Source organism: Oncorhynchus keta, chromosome 21, assembly GCF_023373465.1.
Source record: "Oncorhynchus keta strain PuntledgeMale-10-30-2019 chromosome 21, Oket_V2, whole genome shotgun sequence".
Classification (NCBI taxonomy): Eukaryota; Metazoa; Chordata; class Actinopteri; order Salmoniformes; family Salmonidae; genus Oncorhynchus; species Oncorhynchus keta.
In genome coordinates, this window is record NC_068441.1 from 32,252,571 (window position 1) to 32,275,109 (window position 22,539).

The 22,539-nt window shown below is 42.6% G+C and overlaps 1 protein-coding gene across 6 annotated transcripts; it reads right to left on the minus strand.

The window, feature by feature from the left end:
• Positions 1-3,822: 3,822 nt before the first annotated feature.
• On the minus strand, positions 3,823-22,332 carry slc6a22.1 (solute carrier family 6 member 22, tandem duplicate 1). Of its 6 annotated transcripts, none has more exons than XM_035756016.2 (15): positions 22,138-22,331; positions 18,916-19,124; positions 16,682-16,816; positions 11,401-11,541; positions 10,970-11,060; positions 10,700-10,832; positions 10,458-10,592; positions 9,971-10,074; positions 9,397-9,521; positions 9,079-9,191; positions 8,215-8,313; positions 7,743-7,845; positions 6,427-6,527; positions 5,596-5,766; positions 3,823-4,490 (listed from the first exon to the last, which is right to left on the minus strand). In XM_035756016.2, the coding sequence occupies exons 2-15, from the start codon at positions 19,118-19,120 to the stop codon at positions 4,248-4,250; spliced, it is 1,899 nt and encodes a 632-aa protein (XP_035611909.1). In that variant the 5' UTR covers positions 19,121-19,124; positions 22,138-22,331; the 3' UTR covers positions 3,823-4,247. The 6 variants fall into 6 exon arrangements, 5 of the variants coding, with proteins under 5 accessions (XP_035611909.1, XP_035611908.1, XP_035611910.1 ...); XM_035756015.2 differs by having other exon boundaries at positions 8,176-8,313; positions 22,138-22,330; XR_004822879.2 differs by having other exon boundaries at positions 4,346-4,490; positions 5,596-5,740; positions 8,176-8,313.
• Positions 22,333-22,539: the final 207 nt, after the last annotated feature.

The window sequence follows — 22,539 nt, forward strand, 5'->3', positions numbered from 1 at the left end:
GGAGGAAAGCTCTGGCTGCGCTAAACAGGCGGGAGACTCCGGCAGTACAGGAGAGGAGGAAAGCGCTGGCTGCGCTAAACAGGCGGGAGACTCCGGCAGCACAGGAGAGGAGGAAAGCTCTGGCTGCGCTAAACATGCGAGGCGCACTGAAGGCCTGGTGCGTGGGGCTGGAACTGGTGGTACTGGACCGAGGACACGCACAGGAAGCCTGGTGCGGGGAGCTGCCACCGGAGGACTGGTGTGTGGAGGTGGCACTGGATAGACTGGACTGTGCAGGCGCACTGGAGCTCTTGAGCACCAAGCCTGCCCAACCTTGCCTGGCTCGATGCCCACTCTAGCCCGGCCAATACGAAGAGCTGGTATGTACTGCACCGGCCTATGCACCCGCACTGGAGACACTGTGCGCTCCATAGCATAACACGGTGCCTGCCCGGTGTCTTTAGCCCCCCGGTAAGCACAGGAAGTTTGCGCAGGTCTCCTACCTGGCGTAGCCATACTCCCTGTGAGCCACCCCTCAATACTTTTTTGGGGCCGACTCTCAGGCTTCCATCCGCGTCGCAGTGCTGCCTCTTCATACCAGCGCCTCTCCGCTTTCGCCGCCTCCAGTTCTTCTTTGGGGTGTCGATATTCACCAGGCTGTGCCCAGAGTCCCTTTCCGTCCAATATCTCCTCCCAAGTCCAGAAGTCCTGTGATCGCTGCTCCTCACGATAAACAGGGGGAGTTGGCTCAGGTCTGAACCCTGACTCTGCCACACTCTCCCTGAGCCCCCCCCCCAATACATTTTTGGGGCTGACTTTCGGGTTTCCTTGCCAACAGTGTTCCCTCGTAACGTTGGCTCCTCTCTCCGGCTGCCTCTGCTCTCCTAAGTGCCTCCACCTGTTCCCATGGGAGCGATCTCTTCCAGCCAGTATCTCCTCCAGCCAGTATCTCCTCCCAAGTGTAACAACCCTTGCCATCCAAAACGTCTTCCCATGTCCATTCCTCCTTTCGCTGCTTCTGCTGTCGCTGCCTGTCACAACGCTGCTCAGTCCGGGTGTGGTGGGTGATTCTGTAACGACGTTTGTCTGTTGAAAGAGGAGCGGACCAAAATGCGGTGTGGTGGTTACTCATGATCTTTAATTAAAATATGTACGATACATGAAATAACTTAAATACAAAACAACAAATGAAACGTGAAAACCTATACAGCCTATCTTGTGATGACAAACACAGAGACAGGAACAATCACCCACGAAACACACAGTGAAACTTAGGCTACCTAAATATGGTTCCCAATCAGAGACAACGAGAATCACCTGACTGATTGAGAACCGCCTCAGGCAGCCAAGCCTATGCTAGACACCCCTACTCAGCCGCAATCCCAATGCCTACTAAAACCCCAATACGAAACACAACAAAATAAACCCATGTCACACCCTGGCCTGACCAAATAAATAACGAAAACACAAAATACTAAGACCAAGGCGTGACAGGACATTGGCGAGTAATATGCTCGGGAGCGGTGCGCGATGTGCCTGTCTATGGAGCCTGACCAGAAGACCGCTCCGTCTGCCCCTTCTATGGCGCCGTTGTTTTGGGTCGCCGGCTGGGATCCAATCCATTGTCCTGGGTGGTAGGTCAAACAGAGGATCCGCTTCGGGAAAGTCGTATTCCTGGTCGTAATGTTGGTGAGTTGACGTTGCTCTTATATCCAATAGTTCCTCCCGACTGTATGTAATAAAACCCAAGATTTTCTGGGGTAACATTGTAAGAAATAACACATAAAAAACTAAATACTTCATAGTTTCCTAGGAACGCGAAGCAAGGCGGCCATCTCTGTCGGCGACATCACGGATAAACTGAAATGGTCCACCCACACAAACAGTCTGGTGAACAAGGCAGCAGGTAGCCTGGTGATTAGAGGGTTGGACTTGTGACCAAAAGGTTGCAAGATCAAATCCCTGAGCTGACAAGGTAAAAATCTGTCGTTTTGCCCCTGAAAAAGGCAGTTAACCCACTGTTCCTAGGCCGTCATTGAAAATAAAGATTTGTTCTTAACTGACTTGCCTAGTTAAATAAAGGTTATCAAAAACTCAAGAGGCTGAAGAAATTTGGCTTGTCACCTAAAACTTTTACAGATGAACATCCTGTTGGGCTGTATCACCGCCTGGTACGGCAACTGCACTGCCACAACCGTAAGGTTCTCCAGAGGCTGGTACGGTCTGCACAACGCATCACCGGGGGCAAACTACCTGCCCTCCAGGACACCTACAGCACGTGATGTCACAGGAAGGCCAAAAAGATCATCAAGGACAACAACCACTCGAGCCACTGCCTGTTCACCCCGCTACCATCCAGAAGGCGAGGTCAGTACAGGTGCATCAAAGCTGGGACAGGGAGACTGAAAAACAGCTTCTATCTCAAGGCCATCAGACTGTTATACAGCCATCACGAACACAGAGAGGCTGCTGCCTACATACAGACTTTAAATCATTGGCCACTTCAATAAATGGATCACTAGTCACTTTAATAATGTTAACATATCTTGCATTACTCATCTCATATGTATATACTGTATTTTATACCATCTATTACATCTTGCCTATGCCTCTGTCATTGCTCATCCATATATGTATATGTATATATTCTTATTCCAGTCCTTAATTAGATTTGTGTGTTAGGTAGTTGTTGTGGAATTGTTAGATAACATGTTCGATATTGCTACACTGTCAGAACTAGAAGCAGAAGCATTTCGCTACATTTGCAATAACATCCGCTAACCATGTGTATGTGACCAATAAAATTGGATTTTGTTCACCACCCCGTTCATAAAAATGGTTAACTCCTACAGACAGTGAGTCACGTGGGCTGGTATATAAAACAGGCAGACAGGCATGAGGCATTCAGTTACTGTTCGATCAAATGTTAGAATGGGCAAAACGAGTGACCTAAGCGACTGAGTGTGGTATGATCGTCGGGGACAGGTGGGTTGGTTCTAGTACCTCAGAAAGGTCTGCCCTCTTGGGTTTTTTCACGCATGACTGTGTATAGGGTTTACAGAGAATGGTGCGACAAACAAAATGCATCCAGTCAGTGGCAGTCCTGCGGGCGAAAACAGCTCGTTGATGAGAGAGGTCGAAGGAGAATGGCAAGAATTGTGCAAGCTAACCGGTGGGCCACAAACAGGCAAATAACGGCGCAGTACAACAGTGGTTTGCAGAATGGCATCTCAGAAAACACAAATCGGTCCTTGTCATGGATTGCAGCAGACGACCACACAGGGTTCCACTCATGTCAGCTGAAGCAGGACTGCCGCTGACTGGATGTGTTTTGTTTGTCGCACCATTCTCGGTGGAACCAACGCGACCTGGTCCCGACGATCATACCACACTCAAAAGTCGCTTAGGTCTAGTGGGCACTCAAACACCAATACTGGACAATTGAGTAGTGGGAAAACATTGTCTGGTCCGTCGAATCCTGGTTCCTGTTGCGTCATGCTGATGACAGAGTCAGAATGTGGAATAAGCAGCGTCCATGGCCCCATCCTACCTGGTGTCAACAGTACTGGCTGGTGGAGGTGGTGTAATCATGTGGGGAATGTTTACCAGGTGAACGTTAGGTCCCTTGAGAAATTGAGAAACGTTTCCATGTCCCCGAAGAATTCAGGCTGTTCTGGAGGCCAAGTGGGGTCCAACCTGGTACTAGATGGGTGCACCCAATAAACTGGCCACTGAGTGTTTATACACACCTGCGCAATCCATTCTCAACAACTATGGATATTATCACAAATGTCATACTTAACAAAGTACTAGTAAAAAAACGATGTCTGATTTTTAAACCTATACAAATCAAATATTACCTTTCTTTATTAAAAAGGGTTTGATCACATGTATATACAGAATCATTTAACCAACTGCGACCAAGAGCATGATCGTCATATGCCTTTGTCTCCACTATGTTCGGTGACAGAAAGTCATGAATTTCGATGAAATACTGTGTCCTACATGACCCAAGTCAGGGTTAAAGCACAACTTCAAAGGTCCATCTTTTGTGCTGGACCTTACTGACTATCTCACTTCAGTGTGTTCTGGCCCAAACTATTTCCACATCCAAGACTTTCCCAGAACCAGTGCTGCTACGTCTCCTTAATAATGCTACACACAGGAAGTAGTGTGTGTTTTGAAAGCACTTGCCCACAACACTCTCCCAAGAAAAAGGCCTGTGGTGGATGATATATACTTTCCTAACCCACTCAGACCAAACAGTGTCACACAGTCACAGTGTCACAACCTTTAGGAGAGTGAGTGACTGGCTGAACCTGCTTTTCTCCAGGCCTGTAGGGATGGTGGGCGAGCGAGAGAGTATCTCTGTCTATGAGATTGTGGCCCCAGGCTGGTATCTTCATGTCCCCCAGTGGTCTGTCCAGCTCGGACTGCTTGGCCAGGAGGGCCTTTTTCTGGGCCTTGGTAATAGGGAGATCCTCTGAGGGCGTGGTGAGGATAGACAGTCTCTGAGGAAGGAGAGAGAGGACAGAGGAGCATTTTTAAAAGGGGCTTACGAGGGGCAATGAGACAATAACTGGTGATGTTTGGAGAGCATGGATTTTTTCACTTATTTGTTTTTGTAAAAGAAACATCAGTGTGTAACAGTGGAGGCTCCTTAGAGGAGGAATGGGAGGACCCCCCTCAGTGATTTTAATCAAATGTTTCGAACTCTTGCAGTATGAACTGGTATATTGTCCATCCAATCAAAGGATCAGAGAATTAATCTAGTACTGAAAGCATAATGTAGGCTACAGCAAGATAGCACTGTAGCGAATAAACTGTGGTGAGTAGTTGACTCAAAGAGAGAGAAAGACAATCATTTAACAATTTTTTAAATGTATTTTTAATTAAGAAAAAGCAGTAGTAGAGAGAGTTTCTTTCACTTACTTAGCAAATGCAGTTAATTTAGCCTACTCAAACAGAGAGGAATGCTATTTATGTTAGCTAGCTGGCTAAGGCTATCCAACACTGCGACTCTTCCAAGTCAGGGTAAGTGTTCGGTATTATTAATTTATTCGGGGCAGCAGGTAGTCTAGTGGTTAGAGCGTTGGGCCAGTAACTGAAAGGTTGCTGGATCAAATCCCCAAGCTGACAAGGTACAAATCTGTTAAACCCACTGTTCCCTGGTAGGCTGTCATTGTAAATAAGAATTTGTTTAACTGACTTGCCTGGTTAAATAAATATAAATCGCACCAGGGCCTAACTGTGTAACTGATTGTACACATTAACTGTGGGTTTAGCTCTTGTTTGCTGATAAATATGTAGGTTGTGTAGCAGTTATGGTATTTTGGTTTGGAGAGGTTACAGCTGTTGTGCAATGAAGTCCACAAGGGAAAAGGATGCGAGAAGGAATTATACAACGAGCAAAGTGATGAGCTGGGTGAATGGAATATGAATATGCTGTAATATATGAGTATATCATTGTATTAAGAGAGAAACATAACTAGCGATCTCTAACAATTGCTAGGCTTCCCATGATATATTGCTTGTTTTTTGTAGCTTTTGAAGTGCTTTGAGATGTTTTTCTGTTATGAAAAAATGCTATAGAAGTTTAACAAAGTAACTATTTACCTGTCGCAGTGTACCAGGAGTGACACTCACAATGTACACCATCCACAGAGGAACTATGAGTGTGGAGGAGAGGGTGAACCACCAGCCAATGGCGTAACCCCACCAAGTATACTCAAAGGTGTTGTTGAACTTTAGCGGGGTAAACCTAATCAAGGAGAAGACAAACGTAGCCTAGAACAAAAATATATGGAGGGATGTTTTATAATAAACATTAAAGAACAATGTATTTTCAGAGAGCATTGTACTAATTATAATATAGTAGAGTAACAGTGAGGCTTGAGCGTGGACAGAGAGAACAAGGTTACCATTTTCCAGTACTTTTAGGTCAGGTTTATGGTGAAACATTTATATTGAACGTAAAGGAAGGATTCTCTACTCTACATAGGTTACACAGACATCCATTTCTATAAATTGTCAACTTATTAACTTTTGTTTGTCTGTAAATCACTTGTATTACTGTGACATCAACGTCATGTTTACTACAGATATTGGATCTTAATTTGACCAACCTGTTGCAGGAGAACTTTCCTGCAATGCAAGAAATACAAAAATTGTAGTGTATTTAAGGTTTAAAAAAAGGCTTCTGAAGCTGTTTAATTTCCACTTTGACATTTCCGACTTGATTTTCTCTTATGAAAAATGTATGAACCCCTACAAAAATGCCCATTAATTATAATCCACATAATAATTACACATATAATGTTGCTGCAGTATTATTTCTCTGCTGTAGCAAACTTGTTCAAATTAAGATCCTACATCTGTATAACAATAGTCTGAAAAATAACTAATGAATTTTCTGTTGAGAGTAGGGTGTTAAGAAGTAATACTTACAGTGCAGATGACTGGAGTGATATACTTCAAACAGTACTTAATGAGGGGTAATGGTCGATAACCGATCATGTCCTCTATATTATCGTACAGACGATCTGCACCTGTAGAGTAAACATAACAGAGGCTCAATCACAGCAGTCAAGGAAAGGGTTTGGTCAGTTGGTCAATCAAATGCCATCCAGGTAAACCTTCTCAAACTACCAAGTGACAAACAAGTTCAAGCAATTGCAGATTGGGAAACCCGGACGACAGGTTTACTTTTTTGATACTGTTTTAGACAGGTGTCGTTTCTCATCGATGTCCAAAATGCGAATGTCTGCAAGAGGAAAAGCTTGGATAACGCCATTACCACCGCTAAGAGAAACCTCCTGAGGGAATATCTGTGATTTATATTTTTTAAACGTTTTAAATGTAACCTTTATTTAACTAGGCAAGTCAGTTAAGAACAAATTCTTATTTACAATGACGGCCCTCCACGGCCAAACCCAGACGACGCTGGGCCAATTGTGCGCTGTCCTATGGGACTCCCAATCACGGCCGGTTGTGATACAGCCTGGAATCGAACCAGGGTCTGTAATGATGCCTCTTGCACTGAGATGCAGTGCCTTTGACTGCTGTGCCACTATCTGTGATTGATGGAATGGGGCCATGCAGGGTCTTTTAATATGATATTTTCATAAGATCTACAAGGATAGCAGTAACACTTTACAATAACTTACAAACATTTATGAAGGCATTTTCATGTATAAATAAATGTTTATAAATGGTTTATAAAGTAATATAAAGGCACTGACACGAAAGGTGTCCGCATGCTTCCTATCCGAAACAGTTCAGAACAGTTTGTGCATATATTACAATGACATTTTGTGACGTTTTTGTTCATTGTGGTCTCGGGCAAAGGTTTTTTTGGCCGTTCGTGCACACAAATTTTTATCAAGGCTAGCCGAAGTCTACACCCCGTTGCCAGTGATTGGTCAACAGTAGTGATTCTTCAAGTGTTTGTTGTCATTCAACGAGAGACTAATAATTTTCATGCAAATTTTTGACAAATACTGCACTATAGATCTTAGTTGGGTGTAAAATTGCACGACTAAGATCTCCTCTGCAAAAACGTCCAAATGAATGATAGATTTCTTAAGCTATCTTAGATTAATTAGGGCTATGTTGATGAAGTGTATACTCGCTACGGCGATGGACAAACAGAACTATTGCTGCTTTTTTATCGTTTTTCATCAAGCAAAGGCGTTTTAAGGGAGTATACGAGCACACTCCGAAGCATGCCTTAAGAGCTACTGAAGCAGGCAGGACTAACTCACCATAAACCCAGCTGACACACACTGACTGTAGTACAGCGAAGAGAAGGAGAGTCATCCCACTGCAGGCATAGTAATCAAACAGCTGGAAGATATACAGGCCTCCCTGCAAACAGAGGAGGGTGTGGAGAGAAATAATTCATAAAGTACATTCTTATTGAGAACAACAATAAGACTCGATAATCTACCTCCAGAGTGTACAACACACTCAGACAATGATCTTAAGTATGTCCAGTGGCCCAAGTACTTATGGAATAAGTAGAATCTGCAGAACGAGTTGTGTCCCCCAAAGTGCTGAAACACAGGGATATGTTGAAACAACACTTGGGAGGTAGATTATCAATAATATACCTGGTTACTGTCATGATTGAGCTAATAATGATGCCTTTGAAATGATAAATTCCTTATATAATAATGACATCAGATGACCTCTCACCTCTGTGACCATGACCAGGCCGATGAAGAAGCTACTCACACTGATGATGAGGAGGAGTATTTTACGCCGATGACCAACCAGGAAGAAGGAGGGATACATGTCTGAGATAGCTGTCATCAGAGCCTCCAGACCTACGAACTGAAGCAGAGATGGTCAAATCAAACTTTATTTGTCACATGCGTCGAATACAACAAGTCGAGACCATAATGTGACATGCTTACTTTACAAGCCCTTAACCAGCAGTGCAGTTCAAGAAGAGTTAAGAAAATATTTACCAAATAAACAAAAGTAAAAAATAATAAAAAGTAGAACGATAAAATTTAAATAACGAGGCTACTATATACAGGGGATACCGGTACCGAGTCAGTGTGCGGGGGTACAGGTTAGGCGAGGTAATTTGTACATGTAGGTATGGGTGAAGTGAAAATGCATACATAGATAATAAACAGCGAGTAGCAGCAGTGTACAAAACAAATGGGGGGGGACAATGTAAATGTAAATAGTGGTGGCCATTTGATTAATTGTTCAGCAGTCTTATGGCTTGGTGGTAGAAGCTGTTAAGGATGGGGTTCTTAGTGGAAATTATCTTATTTGAAATACTAGCTACATCTTCACAGCATCACGTCCATTGAGTTTAGTGATGATTGTAGGTCAATGTAATTATCCTGTAATTATCCTTCTGTGGTCCTTCTGTGGTCCTTCTGTAGCTCAGTTGGTAGAGCATGGCGCTTGTAACGCCAGGGTAGTGGGTTCAATCCCCGGGACCACCCATACGTAGAATGTATGCACACATGACTGTAAGTCGCTTTGGATAAAAGCGTCTGCTAAATGGCATATATTATTATTATTTATATTATTATTAGGCAAATAATTTAATAGGCCATCAGGGCCACTCTAACCTACCTGACTATCTAACCCCAGTAGGATGATCATGATGAAGAACAAAATGGCCCAGAGTTGGGGTACTGGCATCATGGCCACAGCACGAGGGTAGGCGATGAACGCCAGGCCAGGACCTGTATGCAGTAACACAGGTAAACTCATTACTATACTTTCAGGGGCAGGTCAGAGGGAATAGTTAGCTCCTTGAAAGGCTCAGACACCTGTCTTGTAACAAAGCATAACTTTAAAAGGTCTGTTTATTTGTGCATTTGTTTATTCATTACTAACTTAATTAATTCAATCATTAAAATCTCACTGCTGCTTTTCTACAACACTTACCTGATTCAGCCACGGTTGCGATGTCTGTCCCCTGTTCATAAGCCATGAAGCCCAGTACAGAGAAGATAGAAAAACCAGCCACGAAGCTGGTTCCGCTGTTCAAAAGGCACAGGTACATACAGTCCCTAAAAAGAGATTCACTTCCCTGTTAGTCCAAACACAAAGGAATTCAAATGACCTACAATATGCAGATCAACTTTCCAGACAGCCTCCAATTTCTGCAACCCAACTTCCAAAGAATTATATGCACAAGGAATGCTTTTGCAGGCAAGGGAAACCGTTCTGCCTGCACATATTATCTAGCTAGTCTCATTTATCACTCCCGAGTGGCACACCGTTCTAAGGCACTGCATCTCAGTGCAAGACTCTACAGTCCCTGGTTCGACTCCAGGCTGTATCACATCCAGTCGTGATTGGGAGTCCCATAGGGCGGTGCACAATTGGCGTCATCTGGGTTTGGCCAGGGTAGGCTGTCATTGTAAATATGAATTTGTTCTTAACTGACTTGCCTAGTTAAATAAAGGTTAATCAAAATAAATACATGTATATCAGTGTACTTCATTCTTCCACTCACTTGTAACAGTTGTTCTCATACTTGTTATAGCTGCCAAGGGCGGTCAGGCAGCCGATGCAGATCGCATAGGAGTAGAAGATTTGTGTTCCAGCATCCATCCACACCTGTGAGACATACCAGAGAGAGACACAATAGTATTCAGAGTTTCACAGTTCTGATCCACTAGTCTCATCCCAGGGTATCAGAGGCCATTTCAAAATGGTGCCTATTTTGAGCTCGTAGCTATAATAAGTCAACAGGAAATGTATTTCCTTTGAAATTCAGTCTTCTTATTTTTCATAAGGTATTGCTATTGTAACAAATCTGACGTTCTTAGGAATGTAAACTGTTCTCCCAAGGGAGTAAACTTTCTTGGGCCAGTGGTCATGCCGACCAGGGTTCAAACACAGGCAGAGACATTACTTTTTATCCCCCATGAATCGCTACAGTATGTAATGATGTTTTTGCTACACCTGAACACAAATTATACAATGAAGTGTGTTCCTACCTGTGGGTCAGCGAGGCGGGCTGGATCTGGGTAGAGGTAGAACTTGATACCATCTATGGCCCCTGGCAGTGTGAGTCCACGAACTAGCAATACCAACAGCATCACATAGGGGAAGGTGGCAGTGAAATAGACCACCTAAGGGGAGACCAGACCAGCATTACGTTTACTCAGTCTATGGCTCATCCTAACAACTTTACACATTCATGGTGTCATCAGGCTGAATGGCAGAGACGCCACCTTACCTTCCCAGTAGATTTCACTCCTTTCCAGACACAGAAGTAACAGATAATCCAGGACAATAGAAGACACAAAGATAGGTCCCAGCGAATATTTCCAAGCTTGTAGACACTGTCTGTGAGATTCAAAACTCTTCTCCTGCAAATGATATTTTCAGTTCCAATCCCACCACTTGCTGTTCATCATTCTCTCAGCACCTCCTAAGGCACATAGCCATTGTGCCCATCTGGTGGTTAATAAAGACTTGATTCATTAGAATGGTTTTGTATACTCACTCCCAGAACTCTCTCACTGGCGATGTTGCGTTTCCTGTTATTGTCCAGTTTGGATATCCTACTACTCTTCTATCAAACTCCACGCAGGTTGCTGGTTAGGAAGAAATTACACATTAACAAGCATGTCTCAGAACTCTGAATCATTCCTGGATAAGGAGACATTTAAAAATAAACATTTATCAACTCACTTGCCAAAAACGGAGTAAGTCAGTCTGAAGTAGTGTCCATAAATGTAAGATACTATCTTTAATTTGAGCTTAATAGCCACAGTACGTCTCCATCAACATGTCTACACATTGAAGTTAACCTGGTCCCAGATCTGTCTGTGGTCTTGGCAATGCCAACTCCATTGCAGTCCTTGTCAATGAGTGACAAGCAGTTGGCATTATAGCACAAGCAGACTGGCACTCAGGCTACACTGAAATACATACCTGTGTTCCAGCTGTTTCTACAACTGGCCCAGGGGAGCTCAGAGCTGAACGAGGAGAAGAGGTAGAAGAAGGCCCAGGCCAGGATGATGATGTAATAGATGCTGGAATACAGAACTACCACCTGACCACCATAACCCAGTCCTGAAGAGGAGGAAGAGGAGGAGAAGAAGAAAATAATAAAGGAGAAAAGATGAAGAAGTTGTTTCCGGACAAATATGGCGATGTAAATGTTCAGAAAATAATAGTTTCTTCTGAGAAATATATGTGACAAATAACAAGTGGTCTCATACAATGCATTCGGAATGTATTCAGACCTTTCGGACCCTTGAAGACCTCTAGTTCAAAGACTCGCACGTCTGTCTTGTTGGAATGGCACCGTAACTTATTAATCAGGGCTAGTATCTAGAATGTACCTGTCTTGTCACAGGAAAGGCTATCACTTACTCCTTCATCTAATAGTTCATGTATTAGTATGAGCCTGTGTAATATTGTTGATATTTAACCCAAGATTCATCCAAAAATGGGAATCAAGTGTTTTGTTACTTTGATCCCTTTTCTTCTTAGGGATAGCCCCTTTTTTTCTCCATTTCCTGTCTGAATGACGTGCCCAAAGTAAACTGCCTGTACCTCAGGCCCTGAAGCCAGGATATGCATATAATTGGTACCATTGGAAAGAGAACACTTTTGAAGTTTGTAGAAATGTTAAAATAATGTAGAAATGTATATGGTAGGAGAAAATCCAAAGTTGAAAATACTTATTTTCCACCATAATATGCAAATAAATTCATTAAAAATCCTACAATGTGACTTTCCGGATTTCTTTTCCTCATTTTGTCTGTCATAGTTGAAGTGTACCTATGATGAAAATTACAGGCCTCTCTCATCTTTTTAAGTGGGAGAACTTGCACAATTGGTGGCTGACTAAATACTTTTTTGCCCCACTGTATATCCAAAATGTCCATTTATTTGGCGCGTTTGATCCAGAAAAAAAACAGGTTCCAAATTGCGCAACGTCACTACAAAATATTTTAAAATTTGCATGTAAACTTTGCCAAAACATTTCAAACTATTTTTGTAATACAACTTTAGGTATTTTTAAACGTTAATGATCGATCAAATGGAAGACGGGTCTGTGTTCAATACAGGAACAGACAGAGACCTAAAAAATAAAAATTCTGAAAGGTTAGTCCTCACAAGTTCTGTTATACTCACAGACATGATTCAAAAAGTTGTAGAAACTTCAGAGTGTTTGCTATCCAAAGCTACTAATAATATGCATATCTTATATTCTTGGTATGAGTAGCAGGAAGTTGAAATTGGGCACGCTATTTATCCAAAAGTGAAAATGCTGCCCCCTATACCTTATATTATACATTTGTTAACTTAAGTTAGATTTTAAAAATGACCCATCATCCCCAGAGTGCCATTACAAGTAATCTAAAATGTAGCCTTATATTGTTTCAAACTGGTAAAGCATAGTGATTAAAATCACAGTCAAGCTTTTACAAATAGAATAGTGAAATATAATAAACAGAAGGAAAAGCATGTATGTACCTATGGATCATTGTCTGGCCCTGTACAGATGTAGGATCTTAATTTGATCACCCTGTTGCAGAACTAAAACTTGCAGTGTATTTGAGGTTTAAAAAGGCTTCTTAAGTTTGTACTTCTGACTTTGAAATGTCAGACTTCCCTTACGAAAATGTATCAACCTCAACAAGAATGGCCATTAATTCAAATCCAGAGTTAGTTAAGTATCTTTGCTAGAACCACTACTTGGATGGGCTATATCATCGGTAATGTAGGCTAGATGCATCAGCTAGTTAGCTAGGCTGTAAAGCAAGTTAGTCTTTACTTGATTTGAATTTGTTATACTACTGACAAACAGATGAATTTCAGTTGCCTGGACCCTGACATGCTACAGATGCAGGATTTTAATTTGAGCGAGTTTGCTTAGGCAGGAAAATAATTCTGCAGCAACAGGAAATGTTAATTATTATGTGGATTAAAATTAATGGACATTTTTGTAGGGGCTGATTTATTTTTAGTTAGGGAAAATCAAGTCTGAAATTTCAAAATGGAAATTACAAACTTCAGAAGCCGTTTTAAAACCTGAAATACACTGCACGTTTTACATTTCCTACATTGCAGAAATGTTATGCTGCAACAGGGTGATCAAATTAAGATCATACTGTAGCAACTCCAAAGTAACTTGGTGGTATTAATTTCAAACTCACTGCTCGGCGCCGGTGGGTAGCACATGCATGCGATGAGGACGAGTGCAGCAACAGAAAGGCAGGGAGGGGACTTCTTTCAAGATTCACGAGTTTATGAGAAAGGATCTAATTTGATAGGCAATTCAATGCATTTAATGTTACAAGAGAGAAAAGTTAAAGAAAATGAAGTATGTATTATTTTTTTAAACGCCACCAATCGAAAGGGCACTTTAACAGGAGGGAAAAAGGGCATGTGCTCAAGCACCCATAGGGCTCCATCTGTGCACGTGCCTGCCGTATGCACCACAAGACCCTGTGTCCGTTTTATGAACCATATCAGAGTAGGAGGAATGCCTTTTAGATCATAACGACGAAATACACCTCCGCTGTCTTCAACCAGGATCTCAGCGACCACTGCCTCATTGCCTGTATCCGCTACGGTGCCGCAGTCAAACGACCACCCCTCATCATTGTCAAACGTTCCCTAAAACACTTCTGTGAGCAGGCCTTTCTAATCGACCTGGCCCGGGTATCCTGGAAGGACATTGACCTCATCCCGTCAGTTGAGGATGCCTGGTCATTCTTTAAGAGTAACTTCCTCTTGTCTAAAAACGACCATTTTAGATAAGCATGCTCCGTTCAAAAAATTCAGAACTAAGAACAGATACAGCCCTTGGTTCACTCCAGACCTGACTGCCCTCGACCAGCACAAAAACATCCTGAGGCGGACTGCAATAGCATCGAACAGTCCCCGCGATATGCAACTGTTCAGGGAAGTCAGGAACCAATACACACAGTCAGTCAGGAAAGCTAAGGCCAGCTTCTTCAGGCAGAAGTTTGCATCCTGTAGCTCCAACTCCAAAAGTTCTGGGACACTGTGAAGTCCATGGAGAACAAGAGCACCTCCTCCCAGCTGCCCACTGCACTGAGGCTAGGGAACACGGTCACCACGACAAATCCATGATTATCGAAAACTTCAACAAGCATTTCTCAACGGCTGGCCATGCCTTCCGCCTGGCCACTCCTACCTCGGCCAACAGCTCCGGCCCCCCCGCAGCTCCTCGCCCAAGCCTCTCCAGGTTATCCTTTACCCAAATCCAGATAACAGATGTTCTGAAAGAGCTGCAAAACCTGGACCCGTATAAATCAGCTGGGCTTGACAATCTGGACCCTCTATTTCTGAAACTATCCGCCGCCATTGTCGCAACCCCTATTTACCAGCCTGTTCAACCTCTCTCTCATATCGTCTGAGATCCCCAAGGATTGGAAAGCTGCTGCAGTCATCCCCCTCTTCAAAGGGGGAGACACCCTGGACCCAAACTGTTACAGACCTATATCCATTCTGCCCTGCCTATCTAAGGTCTTCGAAAGCCAAGTCAACAAACAGGTCACTGACCATCTCGAATCCCACCGTACCTTCTCCGCTATGCAATCTGGTTTCCGAGCCGGTCACGGGTGCACCTCAGCCACACTCAAGGTACTAAACGACATCATAACCGCCATCGATAAAAGACAGTACTGTGCAGCCGTCTTCATCGACCTTGCCAAGGCTTTCGAATCTGTCAATCACCAGATTCTTATCGGCAGACTCAGTAGCCTCGGTTTTTCGGATGACTGCCTTGCCTGGTTCACCAATTACTTTGCAGACAGAGTTCAGTGTGTCAAATCGGAGGGCATGCTGTCCGGTCCTCTGGCAGTCTCTATGGGGGTGCCACAGGGTTCAATTCTCGGGCCGACTCTTTTCTCTGTATATATCAATGATGTTGGTCTTGCTGCGGGTGATTCCCTGATCCACCTCTACGCAGACGACACCATTCTATATACTTTCGGCCCGTCATTGGACACTGTGCTATCTAACCTCCAAACGAGCTTCAATGCCATACAACACTCCTTCCGTGGCCTCCAACTGCTCTTAAACGCTAGTAAAACCAAATGCATGCTTTTCAACCGATCGCTGCCTGCACCCGCATGCCCGACTAGCATCACCACACTGGATGGTTCCGACCTTGAATATGTGGACACCTATAAGTACCTAGGTGTCTGGCTAGACTGCAAACTCTCCTTCCAGACCCATATCAAACATCTCCAATCGAAAAGCAAATCAAGAGTCGGCTTTCTATTCCGCAACAAAGCCTCCTTCACTCACGCTGCCAAGCTTGCCCTAGTAAAACTGACTATCCTACCGATCCTCGACTTCGGCGATGTCATCTACAAAATCGCTTCCAACACTCTACTCAGCAAACTGGATGCAGTTTATCACAGTGCCATCCGTTTTGTCACTAAAGCACCTTATACTACCCACCACTGCGACTTGTATGCTCTAGTCGGCTGGCCCTCGCTACATATTAGTCGCCAGACCCACTGGCTCCAGGTCATCTACAAGGCCATGCTAGGTAAAGCTCCGCCTTATCTCAGTTCACTGGTCACGATGGCAACACCCATCCGTAGCACGCGCTCCAGCAGGTGTATCTCACTGATCATCCCTAAAGCCAACACCTCATTCGGCCGCCTTTCGTTCCAGTACTCTGCTGCCTGTGACTGGAACGAATTGCAAAAATCGCTGAAGTTGGACCAACTTCAAACATCAGCTATCTGAGCAGCTAACCGATCGCTGCAGCTGTACATAATCTATTGGTAAATAGCCCACCCATTTTCACCTACCTCATCCCCACAGTTTTTATTTATTTACTTTTCTGCTCTTTTGCACACCAATATCTCCACCTGTACATGATCATCTGATCATTTATCACTCCAGTGTTAATCTGCAATATTGTAATTATTCCCCTACCTCCTCATGCCTTTTGCACACATTGTATATAGACTCCCCTTTTTGCTACTGTGTTATTGACTTGTTAATTGTTTACTCCATGTGTAACTCTGTGTTGTCTGTTCACACTGCTATGCTTTATCTTGGCCAGGCCGCAGTTGCAAATGAGAACTTGTTCTCAACTAGCCTACCTGGTTAAATAAAAAAATATATAAAAAAAATATATGGCCAGAGGGCCTGATTCTAGATCAGCAGTCCTACTCCGTGGCGCTTTAAAAATATGGGTCCTGAAGTTTACCTTCAAACAGGGGGCAGATCTTCCTCCAGCAGGTGATGCTGCCCTGCGTGGTGTACTGGCCCAGGGAGGTCTCCAGAAGAAAGAGGGGAATGCCACAGGTGAACAGGAAAAGCACATAAGGGATGAAGAACACCCCTTAAGAACAACACAAGTTAAACCACAAGTAAACATGTAATTTACCAAGGATTAAGACCATAACTTAAAAGCCTGGTGCAGTCAAAAATGTGATTTTCCTATGAGGTTGGAATAATATTGTGAAAATTATGATAATGCCCTTTTAGTGTAAGAGCTGCTTGAAAAGAATGCCTAACATTTCAGCATGTTTTGGTGGGATGGAGTTTTGGCCTGCCTAGTGACATCACCAGGCGTTAAATTAGCTGCAATACGTAACTTTTTGGGCAATCTGAGAAAATTCTAATTGAAATGTTTATTATAGATCTGTCATACTCGTTGAAAGCAAGTTTAAATAAGCGGTAGATCTGTTCTTTGTGTGCTATTTCTATGTTTTGCACACCAGCTTCAAACAGCTGAAAATAAAATATGATGGAAAATATATTTCACAGTGGTTAAGATAGAACAATGATTCTCTAAACTGTATTTGCTTGTTTTGTCACATACACTGAATTCAGGTGAAATATTAGAATTTTAGCAACCAGGAAATGGCAGAGCAATTTCTGCATAGTGCAACCTAAGTAGGAAAACATAGACCAATAGGAAAGAGTTCCAAATCTCTCTGCCAATAACAGATAGTGTTCAGTGTTCAGTTTTCCCCTCCCTACTCAAACCACTCCCAGACAGTCCGAGCAAAATTTTTGCTTGAGAAATTGCACTTTGATAAGATTGTTTCAAATAAAATGGTAAAAATAAAAAAAATAATAATTGTAAGGTACTTAACCCTCCTGATGTGTTCTGATCAAATTGGACCGATTGACAAGTTCTCTCTCTGAAAAATGTAGTTAATTTAATCTCATTGTCATAAGGTTCCATGACTTTGTCCACACAGCGCATCTGAACACACAAAATACATTTTGATGATTTTCATTGCATTTTGGGTGTTTTATTTAAGTTATGTACACCTGTGGTGTTGCCGGTTAAAAATGACTGGTCATTAGAAATGAATGGGTGAGACTACAATTAGTGTATAAAATTGAGTTCAGACACATGCCCATTCATCAGATGGACACACTTCGTCTCCCAGACCCCCACATGCATGTGTGTTTGAGCACACACACATCTCACTCCCCTTCATGGCAACCCCCACGGGAACCTTTCCCCAATACAGTCTTTCCCCCACGGGAACCACACCTGTTGGCATTCTCACAAACAATCGCAACATTGCAGCTCTGGTATATAAAGTTTTTTTGAGGCCTTGCTAACAGTTCATTCTGTGGCAGCACAATGACCAAACAATATACTGTATGTGACGCTCTTGGTCATATCTTTGATAATGACACTGGTGAGGAGTAGTCCTTGTTAGACTTTGACACAAAGTAGTCTGTGATAAATAGCACAATATGTTTCATCTGAGTATTTGTTATAGTCAAAATAATCCGTACATTATGCTTTTTTTAAACTCAAAAACAAGTTGTATGAGCTCAGGTCAATGAGGCCTACAGGCCAGAAATAGCAAATAGTAGATCACAATTTGTAATGTTCACAAGAACTTTAGTTGATAAAAAGATCTAACACAACATTAGGTGATAATATATGCATTATTATGGATTTATAAATCAGCTATAATGGGGCGGTCATTTTGGACCGGGAACAATGAATTAACATGGAACGAACACAACGGGAGGGTTAATTGTTGCCCAGAAATTATTTGACATTGAGATAAAAACGTCTGCATTGGACCTTTAACAACATGTTTTCTCACCTCATCCCCAGGTTTAATTGCTAGAGAGCCGGCTGAGAACGAGACATGTTTTCTAACCTCATCCCCAGGTTTAATTGCTAGAGAGCCGGCTGAGAACGAGACATTTTTTTCCAACATTATGACCAGCTTAGGTTGAAACTCAACAATATGCAAATCAGCAAGACCAGCTATTCTGTTTAACAATTTTAGAAAGTCTCAAAATAAACATTAGCATAAGAAATAAAAAGGATTGTACTGTCTCCACCGCAACGAAGTAAACAAAGTGCCTAGCTTTTTTGCATTGATGATCGGAAAGTCAAAAATTCACCTCGCCACACATTTAATGTGTGTTTTAAATGTATGACCATGTGATACTCACCTCCCCCATTTTTGTAGCACAGGTATGGGAACCTCCATACATTCCCCAGGCCGATGATCTGTCCGGCCACAGCCAGGAGGAACTCCAGCTTGCTGGACCACTGTCCCCTGGTCTGGGTTTTGGCCACAGGGACAGGCTGGACCAGACCCATCTCCTGGTGGGCCATCTTATTGAACCTTATATCGGGATCATTATGCTTCTCCATAACACTGAGGAAGACAAAGTGGGCTTTATTCATTGAACAACCATGTATCTAACAGTGTGCTATGAAGACAGTACAATCACAAAGCAGCTGGTTTTATATAGTGAAAAGTGATACACAGCAAACAGCTACATATGACCTGCTACACACACTACCGTTCAAAAATGTAACTTAGAAATGTCCTTGTTTTTGAAAGAAAAGCCATTTTTTTTGTCCATTAAAATAACATTGATCAGAAGTACAGTGTAGACATTGTTAATGTTGTAAAGGAATATTGTAGCTGGAAATGGCATATGGAATATCTACATTGGCATACAGAGGCCCATTATCAGCAACCATCACTCTTGTGTTCCAATGACACGTTGTGTTAGCTAATCCAAGTTTATCACTTTAAAAGGCTAATTGATCAAACCCTTTTGCAATTATGTTAGCACAGCTGAAAACTGTTGTGCTCATTAAAGAAGCAATAAAACTGGCCTTCTTTAGACTAGCTGTGTGTCTGGAGCATCGCCATTTCTGGGTTTGTTTACAGGATGAAAGTGGCCAGAAACAAATAACTTTATTCTGAAACTCATCAGTCTACTCTTGTTCTAAGAATTGAAGGCTATTCCATGTGAGAAATTGCCAAGAAACTGAAAATCTGGTACAACGATGTGTACTACTCCCTTCACAGAACAGCTCAAACTGTCTCTAACCAGAATAGAAAGAGGTGTGGGAGGCCCCGGTGTACAACTGAGCAAGAGGACAAGTACATTAGAGAAAATAGTTTGAGAAACAGACACATCATCAACTGGCAACTTCATTAAATAGTACCCGCAAAACACCAGTCTAAACGTCAACAGGCGACTCCGAGATGCTGGCCTTCTAGGCCAGTTCCTCTGTCCAGTGTCTGTTCTTTTGTCCATCTTAATCTTTTCATTTTATTGGCCAGTTTGAGAGAAGGCTTTTTCTTTGCAACTGCCTAAAAGGGCAGCATCCCGGCGTCGCCTCTTCACTGTTGATTTTATCACCTTGTTCCAGGAGAATGTTCCTGCAATGCAGGAAATGTAAAACGTGTAGTGTATTTGTGGTTTAAAAAGGTCTGAAGTTTCAGACTTTATTTTCTCCTCTGAAAAATGTATCAAACCCTGCAAAAATTTCCATGAATTGTAATCCACATAATAATTCAAATGTCCTGTTGCTACAGGATTATTTCCTGCTGTAGCAAACTGGCTCAAATTAAGATCCTAGATCAGTATGACCTGTAAAGAAAAAGAAAATAGGGGAAAAAAGGGAAGATCCAGTGCAGCAAAACCCCGTCTTTCAATGCATTAGATCGTCCTTTTATCCAGCTCCTGTTATTACTTTGGATGTGCATAAAACCCCCTCCTCTCAAAGTAAATTAGGGGGACACTGCTTACATGAACTGCTCTGAAGGTATAATATAGCAATGTTGACTTATAACAATTGAATCAACTAGTGTATTGTATGTACTGTGTATTATGTTTATGAGGACTGTATTAGGACACATTGTTTTCATTCTTTACTGATCCTGAGAAAAGTCAGTTCCCACACACTGATCCATACTGGGGTCTATTCTAGGATTAGCCTGAGTATCTGTGAGTAGCCAATACCAGCTGACTATTTGGCAGTGGCCACACAAATCATCTGGTATTGTAAGGGACCAGGGCAACATCTCAATGCTTGGCAACATGTATGACGGATCAAATTCCACACTGAGGCACTAGTCTTGTTGCATTAGAGTAAGATGGGATCAGCACTACTTGGTGGCAGTAGGGTAATACTGTCATCAATGTTTCCTTTGTGCTCTTGCCTTGTATCTTTGTGGGGGTGGGACATATAATGGGAAATATGTGCTGCTGCTACCATTATGCTAATTACAAAAAATGAACACCCTGTACTTATACGATTATAAGAAGCACAACCGTAAGGTCTGTTGTTAAGTGTGTTCTAAAAGGTCACTTTTGCCTTTACTATTTAAGGCACTCCTGGGCCTGCATTGGGGGAGGACACCGCTGTGCCTTCCTGATCTACTGTAGCCTAAAATAGGTGTAATATACGAGACACCCAGAAGACCACTAGCCAGGGCATAGTTTGTGATACTAAGAGTAGCTACTGACTGTATATCTTTGATAATATAATACTGCTTGGTTCAATATACAGTACCGCCTGTTTTAGATGAATGACAGAGTGGATAGAGAAGATCGACATGTAAAGATTTATGGGCACAGTGATTGTAAAGTTGGAGAGTTACTACTGCTAAATATTAAAGTTAATTGCAACATAAATATATTTTTCAGATCAGATTTTCTAGGTTCATCCTTCATGCATTTGTCTCTATACAATTTTTCAACTGTCAGGTGTGCTCCCCCTGGCCTCTAGGTCACCAGGCTGCTCGTTATGGCGCACACCTGCACGTCATCAGACATCACCTCCTTGATTACCTGCCCTATACATGTCCCTCCCTTTGGTTCCTTCCCCAGGAGTCATTGTTTATGCGTTGTTCTTGGTTTGTATTATGTTTCGTTTATCGATTAAATCACTCACTCCCTGAACTTGCTTCCTGACTCTCAGCGCACTCGTTACATAAACATACTGTAGTGTTTAAAAACAAACATTTGGAGCATGAATTATGAAAATAAAATCTACACCAACAACCAGAAATCGTGCGTTCAAATCAAAAACATGCGATAAGAGTATTTATTCATGCATTAGACATGCCTGTAGCGTTACACAAAACGGAAAGACACTGCTGCTCTCAGTGGCACTGCTGAGCCTCCAGTCTGTAACGTTAACCTTTAGCCTACATTCAGCAAGTGCTGCTGACTGCAGATAGAGAATGAGAAAGCTACCACTGACCGAAGCCCCAAGTCCGTTTCTATCTACAGCTAGGGAGATGTCTTTATGTTATCACAGCCCACCAAATTTCAAATACAAAAAGTGATAAACAGTCTAAATAAAATATTTCCTGATAGAACGAGAGGAGAATAGAAAGGCAGAGAGTGAGAACGAGAGAGTACCTTAAGGAGGAAGTTGTAGTTCTGTAGTCTACTTCTCCATTAATCTATGGGAGGAAGACTGGTTCTGGTCACTTTCACTGGAAGCAAATCTAGATCCAACATCTCTCCCTGCCAAATACCCTTCCCAGAACTAGCCATGGGGGAGCCTATGTAGAGAGGTTGGAGTGTGCGCGTGTGTGTGTGAAAGGCGGAGCTACTGAGTCAAGTCAACACTGGTTCCTTTGGTGGAGGGAAGAGGAGGTGATTTGCTCTGTGGAAGCGGCAGCAGCAGGCAGGCTTCTTTTGATTGCCGAAGGGGCTTTTGTGGAATTCTAGCAAATGAACGCTCTCTCATATAACTTCACAATGGATAGAGGATAGATGAGTTACAGAACTTGAACACTTAAACGTAGAATGTAGTTT

What these genes read in the sequence shown, in the direction of transcription:
- slc6a22.1 (XM_035756015.2), bottom strand. Translation starts at nt 19,120, where the DNA reads ATGGAGAAGCATAATGATCCCGATATAAGGTTCAATAAGATGGCCCAC. An exon ending in GTGCTACAAAAATGGGGGAG is followed by an intron (nt 16,817 to 18,915) that starts GTGAGTATCACA and finishes GTTGTTCTTAAG; the next exon opens with GGGTGTTCTTCATCCCTTAT. An exon ending in TAGAAACAGCTGGAACACAG is followed by an intron (nt 11,061 to 11,400) that starts GTATGTATTTCA and finishes CTTCCTAACCAG; the next exon opens with CAACCTGCGTGGAGTTTGAT.